Source organism: Pistacia vera, unplaced genomic scaffold (genome assembly GCF_008641045.1).
Source record: "Pistacia vera cultivar Batoury unplaced genomic scaffold, PisVer_v2 Contig43, whole genome shotgun sequence".
Classification (NCBI taxonomy): Eukaryota; Viridiplantae; Streptophyta; class Magnoliopsida; order Sapindales; family Anacardiaceae; genus Pistacia; species Pistacia vera.
The window spans coordinates 852,433-866,192 of NW_022196257.1; the positions used below are offsets into that span (position 1 = coordinate 852,433).

At 34.8% G+C, this 13,760-nt stretch overlaps 1 protein-coding gene, 1 long non-coding RNA gene and 1 pseudogene across 2 annotated transcripts; all 3 read right to left on the bottom strand.

Annotated features, from left to right (window-relative positions):
* Positions 1–1,093: 1,093 nt before the first annotated feature.
* On the bottom strand, positions 1,094–2,454 carry LOC116143348 (extensin-like). Its single transcript, XM_031428799.1, has 3 exons — positions 2,445–2,454; positions 1,541–1,640; positions 1,094–1,448 (listed from the first exon to the last, which is right to left on the bottom strand). The coding sequence occupies exons 1-3, from the start codon at positions 2,452–2,454 to the stop codon at positions 1,136–1,138; spliced, it is 423 nt and encodes a 140-aa protein (XP_031284659.1). The 3' UTR covers positions 1,094–1,135.
* Positions 2,455–7,349: 4,895 nt separating this feature from the next.
* On the bottom strand, positions 7,350–8,259 carry LOC116143378. The gene is made up of 3 exons (XR_004130120.1): positions 8,211–8,259; positions 8,038–8,127; positions 7,350–7,460 (listed from the first exon to the last, which is right to left on the bottom strand). It is a non-coding gene; the product is annotated as an uncharacterized LOC116143378 (long non-coding RNA).
* A 3,394-nt stretch (positions 8,260–11,653) lies between these two features.
* On the bottom strand, positions 11,654–12,287 carry LOC116143350 (annotated as a pseudogene).
* Between the last annotated feature and the right edge of the window lie 1,473 nt (positions 12,288–13,760).

Here is a 13,760-nt window from a genome sequence, read left to right on the forward strand (position 1 = left end):
ATAACCTGCATAAATCCAACACTAAAGTCAGCAAACTCTAAAAATTTAAGATAACTCATGACGTGGGTACATATGTGAGACAATGAATATAGTCCAGCAATTAGAGACATTACACCCTTTTAAGGCTTATGATGCCTTGCAAAATAGTAAGTCATAACAGATATGCAAAGAAAGGCAACAGATGGCATTTGATGCCCATTGAGTTATCTCCATTTCCAAATTTAAATGTCTGAATTTGAGTAGCACGGATAACTGTCAAGATTCATGAGAAGAATGAATAATCACCTTGCAAGGCACTCATAGCAGTGGCTACACAGGCTGGACTCATAGCAGATATGCTTATATGGTTATATGATTTTTTTTTATTTTTTTTTGGTTTGGTACAGTTTTTAGATTCGAATTTGGATTATATACATGAGAAAATCACATATATAAAATTCCATGTTATTTATAGGTCAAGTAATATCTTAATTCTGAAACATGTCTAACTAAGAAACCTAATTAATGTAGTACTGTTACAGTCGGTGTAATGTTGCTAAAATCTCAATATTGTAAGAGCAACATTTTCATATTTAAAATTGTAATATTCCATGTGTACAATGTTACGTCCCGTAAAAACATTAAAGAAAATCAACGTTGTGGAGCACGAATTCAATGAGAAATGTATTTATTTTACCATATTCATATATCCTCAACCTGTGAAATACATAGACGTAAAATTCATCTGCAGGCCAACAAGGCAGACAAGCAGACACAAATCAAAACTATGAATCCATGAATGATAAGCCGTTTTTCTTTTCTTTTCTACATATCCATTATTATATTATTGTATATTCTTCTAACAACGTAATTATAATAGATAACCAACGGAACCCGCTCTCTCTTTCACTCTGTAGAGCTCTTCAAGAGACAACACTTCAACTGCATGATATGGATACTGTTCTCCGCTGCCTCCTGCAAAACGTCATATTTAAATTACATTAATAAACAAACGCTTCAACATTTAATATTACCCAATGTGATGGAATGCATTCAGCTTCCAGGTAGCAGAAGGGTTTTTATGTGAAATTAATTTCAAACATTTATTAACATTTGACGATACTTTACCTGTAAAGCATGCTATCAAAGCTACTATCTAGTGTGGTGAGGAGGAGGGAGATGAATAGACGTAATGGGGAGGCGGTGGGGATTGTAAACTGTGGCGGCGGAGACTTGTAGCTGGTGTAGGAGGTGGAGGAGACTTGTATTTATAGGGCTTTTCGGTTGGTGGTGGTGGAGACTTGTGGACTGGTGGAGGAGGTGGTGGGGACTTGTACTTGTAGGGCTTTTGGGTGTTGGTGGTGGTGGGGACTTGTGCACCGGCGGGAGGAGACTTGTAAACTGGTGGTGGTGGGGGAGACTTGTGAACTGGTGGTGGAGACTTGTACTCAGGTGGTGGTGGGGAAGACTTGTGCACCGGGGCGGTGGTGACTTGTAAACCGGTGGTGGTGATTTTGGAACGGTGGTGGAGACTTGTACTCAGTGTGGTGGTGGGGAAGACTTGTGCACCGGGGGCGGTGGTGACTTGTAAACCGGTGGTGGTGATTTGTGAACTGGTGCGGGAGATTTAATTGGATGAGGAGGAGGAGGAGGTGAAGATTCTTGGGTGGTGGAGGAGAAGAGTAAACGTAGTCAGCGGAGGTTCAAAAGGTAAAGTAAGAGAGATTGTTAAAACTAAAAGAGTGGCCAAAAGGGAGGCCATTGAACTCCCCTTTTCACTACCAAATATTAAATGGTTTGTTGCTTTTGCTTGTGCTCTCAAACGAAGCCTCTCCCCCTCTTTTATATAGAATTTTTTTTTACCTTTTTCCTCATAACTTATAATGGTAAAATTTGACTTTAATTACAACAAATTTACCCCTAAATCATTGAAGATCATGTATGAACTTGACTTTTATTTGAAGAGGTATTTGGATTTATGTCGGCTAAGTAATTTCATAATTTCAAGGAGAAATGGAAAGTCTTGTAAAAGGATTTGTTCTATAACTATTAATGAGATCACTTTGAAACATGAATTTAATTGCCTAACTTTCTAGGAATTTTGGCCTTAATTGGGAAAATTATGGGACCAATCGCCAAACTTTCTTCTTTTTTGTCCCATCTCTCTTCACACTGACCATAATTAATTTCTCTCACTTTTAATGCTGCAAGTAAATTTCCTTCAAAAAAAGTAATAGATTTATCCATAATTTTATTGCAAACACATGATATATATTAATGATCTTATGATTATGTACATATAAATCATCAAATGATTGTCAGTATTAAACCCCATACTTATGCTTAATGTATATAAACTCGATTGATTAGTCAATTAAAATAGAGGCCGAACGACTAACGCATACCCAAGGTTTATCGAAACGCCAAGTTGGTACCCAAAAGGTTTTGAAACGACAAACAGGTACCTTCCGTCATGTTCTATTAGCGATTTCTGTTTTTTCATAGTAAAAGACTAAATGCCCTAAAGTTTGATATTTTAGTTTTTTATAAATTTGAAATTTCTAAAAAAACCCCTAGGTTTGCTAATTTAACTAAACACCCCCATATATAAAAGTTTGTTAAATGACAAAAACACCCCGACCACTGCAGTGCCAGATTCCAGCCACCACCATCGGAATCTGGCCGAAATTGCGTTACGACACAGACCCTGTCGGATCTATGTCGTAACGTGTCGATCTGGCCTTTTTTCGGCCAGATTCGTGGCTGATCTGGCCGGAAAAGGCCAATATACGGCTAATCTGGCCGTCGTGGCCGAAAACTCCATCTGCGTGTCGACGGCCAGATCTGGCCTTTCTTCCCGATCAGCCACGGATTTGGCCGGAAAAGGCCAGATCGACGCGTTACGACACAGATCCGACGGGGTCTGTGTCGTAACGCAATTTCTGGCCAGATTCCGCTGCAGTGGTGGGAATGTTTTTGTCATTTAACAAACTTTTATATATGGGGGGGTGTTTAGTTAAATAAGCAAACCTAGGGGGGTTTTCTAGAAATTTATAAAAAACTAAATTCAAACTTTAAGGGCATTTTAGTCTTTTCATTGTTAACAACACAAAATCACTAACACACATGACGGAAGGTACATGTTTGTCGTTTCAAAACCTTTTGGATACCAACTTGTCGTTTCGTTAAACCTTGGGTGTACGCAAGTCGTTTGGCCTTAAATAGACCACATATGGCATGATAAATCACTCTAATTTTAATTTTCTCTTAACATTATTAATATTGTAATTGAAGCAGGCACTTTCAAACTCTAGATTCTAGAATAGGTTCGGTTCATTAGCTCTGCAATCTGCATGCACTATAGTCTTGATCCCATATAGAAAATTAGATAATGATCAAATTATAACAAGTTAAAGTCGGCCGCTATGTAATTAATTCATTTCCTTAAAATTAAGCAATAATTAATTTACAGGTAACAGAAGTCATCTCGTCTCATGCACTGCCGGTAGTGTTGAGCAAAACTATTTCCACTAATAATTGATTATAAAATTATCATTTTAAGTACAAAAGTAGTGAAGACTGAAGACTAATTAAACCAAACTCAATCTCTGTCTCTTTTAACACAGACCGGTGAATTAAACACGTACGTTTTGACTGCTTCCCAGGTTAATTAATCATAAATTTAATTAAAAAATAACCAATGTACTTTCTGCGTTTTCCTTTTACAAAGAAGAAGAGAAATTAACTTTCCTCTAGAATGCTGAAAGATGTTTTATGATAAAAGATTATATCAAAAGCAAATGATTTCAATGCTGGTTGGTTGGTTTGGTATATGAACCAAATTTCAATGCATGGGAAAATACGTGAGAGTTTAAGTGGTGCCAAATCGCGATTTCTTTTTTTATTTGCTTGACAATTGCGATTTTTAATTAAATTAGTCAACTTGCATGTTATACATATTTTAAAGCAATGTCCTGATGATGATATAGCTTTGGGATTTTACGGATTAATTTCAATTAATTTATTTAATCTCCTTTTTCACTGAAAATTAATGGTCACTAACATTAGATTAGAGAAATAAACGAAAATTTAGATTTTATACTTTCAAACACATACTCATTAACATATATTTTGGAAGAAATAAAAATAGAATTTTCAGATGCCGCAAACTGGTCTAGCCAACTCAGTTACCCAATTATATATAACAATAACAGCAATCTGTATAATTAATCTCTTATTAACCTCAAAGGTAGACCCTATTAACAGATCTTAGCTTTAGTTTGGTGTTGTCGTAGTCTAAAACTATAAACAAATACAAATATAATTAGTAATTATATAGAAATGGACGTATCTTTACTTCTTTTCACAGCCAATACCTTTCAAATAGGATTATTGCACATTAAACCAAATTAAAGAATGCTTGGTCGAAAAGGTTGCTTTCACCATATTGTTGTTATTTTAGTTTAGTAATTAATATTATGACGATTAATTAATTACAGCTAGACTAATGATAAACCTATAAAGTAACACGTCTAGAAACTACATAACATATAAATATATAACTATATTAAAAATACATTGTGGATCCGTAAAATAACATAATTTTGAATAATACTATATGTCCTAAACTCATTAGTCAACAACGTTACATTAAATATATTTTCAACTAATCACCGACGCAAATGGATAAAGAGCCTTGAACCAGTCATCATCTTTGAAATTAATTAACTAAACACGATGACTAGTTCATGGCTGCGATTTAATTAACTAGTTATGCATGCATGTAATATACAAAGTCTCCAAAATGCACCCATCATTCATTAATTGTAAAGACTTATATATTAAATTTTTGGTAAAGCTCAAGAAATACGTAGCCTTTTAGTCTTTTCTTCTCCTCTTTGTTTGTATACTGTTGAAATGTTCTGAGTGAAGAGATAATTAAAAAAAAAAAAAAAAAAAAGAGAGAGAGAAAATTCTTACGTATTGAAGATGATGGATGTTGATGATGGGTGGTAGGGCATGTCGGTTCATATTTTCTACCATATAATAGAGAATTAGGGACAAATTAGGAACTGGGATCTTGAAATTTAGTAGATCTGACTAATTCAACAATTAATTAATTATATAGATAAGGTTTGTTATTTAATTATATTGTTTTGTTTAATTCTAGAACTAATCTAACATGAAATGAAATGATTATTCATCTTTTTAGGTATATGCTTTTGAAGATGCCATGCAAAAATTGATAGTTTGATGTGATGATATAAACTTTTCATTGCCATCAAGTTATCAAATCTCGTTCCACAATTTGTTTTCTGCCAAATATTTATCTAAGTAAACAGTTATTTACCATCTCTGAATCCCCCAAACTTTTCTCTAAGGATTTGTGTTACACCATCCAATCACCAATTGGGCCACAGCTTTGTACCCCTTCAAGAAGCAGAAGATTTTACTGAAGTTTTACTCAAATTTTTAGGTGCAGAACAAAAAAATGCAATTCCCCAGTCTCCATGCTGCTCCCAAGTCTTGAACCAACTGTTGAGGACCGCCAAAGAGTCTAAGTCTTGAAACACTGTAGTGTTATAACACTTCTAGAAACCAATGAGCCCACCACAGTTTTATTAATACACAACTCATACACTTTGATTCCCCAAATGCATTAGCTTCCCAATCCATGAAGGGCTCACAAAATTTTAAATTCCGCCAGCCCCAGTTGCCATTCGCTACTCAGCCTTTTAAGTATGCTCTAATCTTATTCACAGCAGCGTATTTTGTGACGAATGCCACAAGAACATGTTATAAAATATTGACGGGAACAAATGGAAATCATTCAATGATCCCAAACATGAGAATAAATATGCTATAATAATTGTCAATCTCCAAAGGTCAAAGTTTTTTTTTCATCCAGCACTTAATTTACACAATCATGTTCGTTTTCTGCAATCCATCTGAGGATTTCCAATGCTTAAATACATACTAAACTGAAATTCTGCTCAGCCTCATCTCTAAATATTTTATGCACCTCAAATGCTCATAATTTGGTAGGGCGGAAGGATTCAGCTATTTAAATTTTCAGCAAAGTTTAACCAACACGGGCATACTGCCACAAGACTCTAGATAGATAAATATGTGTACCCTAATGTTTAACCGGAGGACAATTCACCTCCTGCCACGAGTTCCAGAACTAGACCTTGGGCCTGGGAACCGAGAGACTGTGTTCCAATTATCTAGAACCAGAGTCATCTTTGTCCATCTTATAACCGGTACGCATAAATCCAACTGTAAATTCAGAAACTCTAAAATTTGAGATAACTCATGACGTGGGTATATATGCCAGACAATGATATAGTCCAAACAATTGAGATTTACACCCCCTTTTAAGACTTATGATCTCTTGCAAACTTAAGTCATAACGATATGCAAGAAAGGCAGCAGATGACATTTGATGCCCACTTAATTATCTCCATTTCCAAATTTAAATGTCGAATTTGGAGCCCGGATAACTGTCACAGATTCTGAGAAGAATGAATAATCATCTTGCAAGGCACTCATAGCAGTGGCTGCACAGGCTGGACTTGCAAAATCGACAAACAAGATAAGAGGGTCTCCCCACGCTGCATTGTTAATGAACCATGGCTTTAGTATGGAAAAAGCATCAGACTTCCAACAACTTATTTGCAAAACATGATAAGAAACCAAGTTGAACAAATGATTAATAGGTAGGAACATAAACTGAACATTCTGGAGCTACAAAGATCGTTATTGATAGAATTCGCAATAGGATACTGTCCACTTACCTGTTTGGATTTTGCTCACAAGTCTCACTCTTTATATCCCACAAGTCGAAAAATATCTAAACAGTGAGGTAAAGGAATAAACAACTAATCGTGAGCAATATTAGTAGATAGCATGAAATAAGAAAACAAGATCACTGTCATTTCTAAGTGCTAATGTATCAAAAAGGATACGAGCTACTTCTCTCCTTGTGTGTCTGGAGGAAGTCCCTCAACATACAGAGTGTTGGAAGCATCAGAGGCAGGTAATGTTTCACGTTCTGGCCTAGCCATGGTCTCCACTGGGAGACGATCATCTAAATCCCTACTGGGACCGTTTGACACCATATCTCACCAATGATTCCAGAACGACAGCTCACACCATCAGCAATTGGAATACCAGCCATTCCCACAACACCCATTCCTGACCTAGCTCCTGCTAATGCACTGGCTTCTCCAGAAGGAAAAGAAAGATATTGCTTCAAAATCAATTACATTGATCATTTTAGCAAACAAAAACATGTATATCCAAGGCAGTGAAACACATGCAATTTCAAGGTTGAAGAAGATACTGCACTCTGGAGATATCGATCATATGCTGATCCAATAATTCTTGTATCCTTTACAGACCGATTCTCACCACGATCATCATCTCGTGATAAATAACCATGCCTCTCATGACGTGAAGACTCCCAGACTGGGGAAGATCTGCAATGTTGTTAAGAATCAAAGACATTAGTGAACTATTAGCAATGGGCACAACTATCACACATTCATACTCCAAACATCACATAATAAAGAGTTCCCATTTCGCCACCTACATAACTCACTTTCATTTCAATAGAGTTTGAGCTGAAAAGGAAAAAGTTCCCCAGGATGGAGGATATTTAAATATTGACTATAAAAAGAATTAATAAATCGCAACATCTCTAACTGCCTAGCAATTTATGTAAAGAAAATTCTGATTGATGATAAAAAAAGGAAAATACTATTAATAATATCATTAACCTCCTCTGTACTTTGATTACCATCATTTACACAACAATGCAGGGTACAAAACTCTAAAGTAGAGCAAAATTTAAAAATAAAATCTTGAGAAATTTTATCGACTGCCTGAGAAAAGTTAATTTTTATTATTTGTCCCCAATCACTTTCATTTTTTTCAAAATTAAATAAATAAAAACGTAGTCTCCCATAGCAACAATTAGAGAATCATCGCACTGCCACAAAAATAAACTAAGGAATTGAATTTTTTTCTGAAAAGTGAAAAGAAATACGAAGTTACCGTAATCAGAACGGGGTCGTTTAAGCATGGGACCAGAAGGGAGTAGAGACGCCTGCTGCCGATTCCAGTATCCCTCCACCATAATTTTCTCTATATGTTAAAAAACTATTAAAACAATTTCAGAAAAAAAAATTAAAATCAAACCATAATTTAAAATCTGTAATTGAAGAGACCTAGGCGAGGATAATTGGAAATTGATAAAACCCTAGGGCTCGGACTCTCCTCTTGCTGTGGCTCTGCTCACTACTTGTCGTCTAGTTGTCTACTTCCACTGCGCAGCGTTTTTCCTTTTTTTTTTTTTTTTTTTCAACTATTTTCGCAAAACAGTAACTGCGTTTGGTTTATTATTCTTATTGTCAAAATATTTATTTGTTTAATTATTTAGGAAATATTATTATATTTTTTAATTACTTTTTATCCCCTTAAGTTTATTAATTTTATTAAATACCTCAAAAAATAAGTTTAAAAATTAACAAAAACACCATCATCCACCCATATTTGTCAGATTCTGGCAATCACCATCAGTGGTATCTAAAATCTGTCACAACGGCCTACAAACGACTCAAACTGGCCGATAATTCACCGATCTGATCGAAATAGACCAAATCGATGCACGTCCGACCAGATCCGACCAGATTCCGGTGGTGGTGGCCAGAATTTGGCACTGTAGGTGGGTGGGGGTGTTTTCGTCATTTTATAAAAATTTTATATATTGGGGTGTTTAGTTAAATTAGCAAACCTAAGGGGTTTTTTTGTTAAATTTTAAATTTTACCTGTTGATAATCACCCTATTCAACTATCCAATATTATTTCCAAAATAACAAACCAAACGCACCCGTAGAGATATTTACGACCCCAAGAGATTTACCATAATACCGTCCTTTCTTTTTTAAGCACATAAATTATCAAAATGTTAAATGTGACTTGATTAAATTTCACAAGTTTCTTAGTTTTCATTCTCTCTGTGTGTTTTTTTGCTCAATTAAGTATTATCACTATTAAGCGGAGTTATGTATCCACATTCTCTTTTTCCTGAACGAATTTTATCCCTAATATACGAACTTAAAAGACTTTTGATTCAATATCATGATGAATAAATATCTCATTTAAAAAACTTAGGTAAACGGTAAAGACTCAAACTTATTGTTCTTAACCAATAATTAAAAAAATAATAATAATTTGTATAATCAAAAGTGATAAGAATTTGCCATTTTAAGAAAACTAAGAGGTTTGATTTGAAGTGAAGTCATCCTTTTTCAGCAACTAGACTGGATGTCAATTTATAAGTATTGTGACGGAGATTGGAGAGCAGCATTTCATGTTTCTCTTACTCTTAAAAGTGCATCTAAATCATTCTCTATTCCAATTATTGAACTCAAAAGATTTCTGTGTCAGGAATGATTTCGACATGACAAATTTCTGGCCCGATCTGCTATATCACTTGGATAACAACCCTTTTTTCCATTCCCACTTGCTAAAATTCCTTTTTATCTTCTAATTAACATTAATACCAAGATGGTTAAGGTTATAGCCATTGCACTAGATACCTATATAGTCATAGTGGCCAACCCATAATGCCTCTACTTTGTTCTCAAGGATTGTGGTTCGTTTTGCTATTTGTTTTCATATAAAATTGTATGTTATACAAAAAACTGTTTAATAAAGAATAAAATTGTAAATGATAATAAAATTATAAAAGTTTTATTAAGAACTGAAATATGAATCTTATTAAAAATATAACGTCTCGTATACTATGTATAAATATAGAGGTGAAAACCAATTCATATGAGAATATAAAATATTTGATGTAAGAGTTATTAAACACAATTGATAGAATATCTTAGAAACTAAGATTATTTATGTTATGTTGATTATGTACCGGATTGTTTCCGCTCTATTAATTATGTATCCAGTTTACGATGTTATATATTTTTGTATATCATATTTATGAAATTATAGTAGATTTCTCTCACTTGTGATGTAGACAAGTTATGCTAAAATTAAGTAAATATTGTATCTCTTTGTGTGGTATGATTTTATTTCTATGTTATTAATTTCGAATGTATGTTTTTCATTGCACGATCTCCTAACACTATGAGCTCTCTCTTCTATGATTAAGATCCTTCCGTACAAAAGAATGGATCGATCCTCTCATTTTCCTTTTAATTTGTGAAATTATATCTATTTCTTTCTTAAGAAATTGTGGTCGACCTTGACTGAATAAGAGTTGGGTTATTTTAACTAAATATATGTGTTTTACATTATTCTTATGTTTCTTTTAACGAAGTAAACAGATTCTAGATGAAAGAAACTCAAAAATTCAAGTGGGGGGTCAAAACAAAGTATATCTACTTGGGTACGGCTGCTATATTAGAAGCCTTGTTTGAGGATGATTCCCAGACAGGTTCAAGAAAACACTCGTAGCTATTTTTAGGTATGTTTATTGGTTGGTCTATGATGCTTTATTCGATGAATAATAATGAAGGGAGTATGCATGTGACTTGGCTTTCTTTCATTCAACATAAAAGAGAAGTTGAAAGGAAAAGCAAAAAAAAAAAAAAAGGTAAAGTGAATAAAACGAGGAAGTGTTTGTGGGTGCTTGAGTTTTTGTCTGGGGCTTTGAACGAAAATGCCCCCACGTTTGAGCTTGCCTTTCCCTTATCTACAGTGTGTTCTTTTGTCCCCTACTGATGATATGAGTTAAGTGGTAAAACATAGCATATTTTATAATTATTATAATATTGACCTGCTTATATGGATAAACAATAGGCATCCTTCTTTCATGTAATGTTTTCTTTTTTTATTCTTAGGTCGGAATTTTATGTCCACACATGGAATTTTTTTTTTTTTTTTTTCTTGGTACAGTTTTTAGGTTCGAATTTGGATTATATACATGAGAAAATCACATATAAAATTCCATGTTATTTATAGGTCAAGTAATATCTGAAATACATGTCTAACTAAGAAACCTAATTAAGTAGTACTGTACTGTCGGTGTAATGCTGCTAAAATCTCAATATTGTAAGAGCAACATTTTCATATTTAAAATTGTAATATTCCACGTGTACAATGTTACGTCCCTTAAAAACATAATAAAATCAACGTTGTGGAGCACGAATTCAATGAGAAATGTATTTATTTTATCATTATTCATAATATATCATCAACCTTGTGAAATACATAGACGTAAAATTCGATCGCAGGCCAAAACAAGGCAGACACGCAGAGCAGCAAATACAAAATATGAATCCATGAAAATGATAAGCCTGTTTTCTTTCTTCTACATATCCATTATTATTATTATTGTATATTCTCTAACCACGTAATTATAATAAGATAAACCAAACGCGGAACCCCGCTCTTCTTTCACTCTGTAGAGCTCTTCAAGAGGAAACACTTCAACGCATGGATGTGGATTACTGTTATCCGCTGCTTCTGCAAAACGTCATATTTAAATTACATTAGTAAAACAAACGCTTCAACATATTAATATTACCCAATGGGATGGAATGCATGCAGCTTCAGGTAGCAGAAGCGTTTTTATGTGAAATTAATTTCAAACATTTATTAACGTTTGACGATACTTTACCTGAAAAGCAGTGTTTAAAGCTACTATCTATAGGTTGTGAGAAGGAGGGGGACATGAATAGACGTTAATGGGAGGCGGGGTGGGGACTTGTAAACTGGTGCGGTGGAGACTGTATTTATAGGGCTTTTTGGTGGTGGTGGTGGGAGACTGTGGATCTGGGGAGGAGGTGGTGGGGACTTGTACTTGTGGGCTTCTTGGGTGTTGGTGGTCGTGGGGACTTGTTCCACGGTGGAGGAGGGACCTTGTAAAAGGGTGGTGGGAAATTGTAACTCCGGTGGTGGGGAGAGGAGAATTGAAACTGGGGTGGGTGGGGGGAGAAGCGTAAACTGGTGGTGGTGGGGGAGACTTGGTAAACTGGGGTGGTGGGGGAGAAGCGGTAAAACTGGTGGTGTGGGGGGAAGCGTAAATGGCGCGTGGTGGGGGAGACTTGGAAATGGTGGGTGGTGGGGGAGAAGCGTAAACTGGCGGTGGTGGAGGGAGAAGCGTAAACTGGCCGGTGGTGGGCGGAGAAGCGTAAACTGGCGGCGGTGGGGAGACTTGTAAAATGGTGGTGGTGGAGGAGAAGAGTAAAAACTCGGCAGCATCGAGGAGTCAAAAGGTAGAGTAAGAGAGATTGTAAAACTAAAAGAGTGGCCAAAAGAGAGGCCATTGAACTCCCCATTTTCACTACACAAATATTAAAATGGGTTGTTGCTTTTGCTTGTGCTCTCAAACCGAAGCCTCTCCCCTCTTATATAGAATTTTTTTTTACCATTTTCCCCATAACTATTAATGGTAAATTTGACTTAATTACAACAAATTTAACCCTAAATCATTGAAGATCATGTCTGAATGACTTTAATTTGAAGAGGTATTTGGTTTATTTGGGCTAAGTAATGTTCATAATTTCAAAGAGAAATGGAAAGTCTTTGTAAAATGATATGTTCTATTAATATTAATGAGGATCAGCTTTGAAACATGAATTTAATTGCCTAAACTTTCTAGGAATTTTTTGCTTAATTGGGAAAATTATGGGACCAAGCGGCCACAAACTTTCTTCTCTAACATTTTCTGCTGAAGTAAATTCCTTCAAAAAAGTAATGATTTTCCATAATTTTATGCAAACACATGATATATATTTAAGATCTTACGAATTATGACATATAAATCATCAAATGATTGTCAAGTAATTAAACCCCATACTTATGTTATAATATAAACTTAGATTGATTATCAATTAAAACTAGAACACATTGGTAAGATAAATCACTCAAATTTTAATTTTTCTTAACAATTAATTAATATTGTAATAAAGCAGACACTTTCAAACTCTAGATTCTAGAATAGGTTCGGTTCGTTAGTCTCTGCAATCTGCATGCCTATAGTCTTGATCCCATATAGAAAATAGATAATGATCAAATTATAACAAAGTTAAAGCCAGCCGCTATTTAATTAATTCATTCCTAAAATTAAGCAATAATTAATTTACAGGTAACGGAAGTCATTCTCATCTCATGTACGGCCTGATTGTTGAGCAAAATATTTCAAGTAGGGTGATGCTATGGGTAATAACGGATGGATACTAATGTGTACTAATTAAAGCATAGTATATACTATGCTATAGTACCAGATTCTATTTTAATTAATACACAGCATTAGTACCCATCTGTTAGTACAAATGTATTATTCTTCAACTAATAATTAATTATAAAGTAGTGTCATTATTAAGTCAAAGAGTACGTGAAGACAAAAATAAACAGACGCAATCTCGGTCTCTTTTAACACAGGACCGGTGAATTAAAACACGTACGTTTGACTGCTACTCCAGGTTAATAATAATTGAAAAAGAAAACAGGTGGGTGAACATATAAGCTTCAAACAGGATTTATAAGAATGTGTAAAGAAGGTCACTGATTTGACGGACTGAAGCACAGTTGCCATGGGGTGTTCTTCAAGTGGCAGTTCAGGCCCATTGCCATTCTCGATAATGACAACCTCTCTAAATTTAATCTGCTTCTTTTACCGGAAAAACTCGCGATTAATCGAAAGAATATTGGAATATTGGAAGTCCGTGATTGTTAGAGATCAATAATATGTACCGACAAACTTGTATTCTAGAAGATAATATAAAGTTGCTAATTAAATATTATAAGTG

Excerpts from the sequence above, each read along its gene's own strand:
- LOC116143348 (XM_031428799.1), bottom strand. Across the intron at positions 1,449-1,540 it reads CCACCGCCCCCGGTGCACAA|GTCTTCCCCACCACCACCTG; the intron begins GTCTTCCCCACC and ends CCCGGTGCACAA.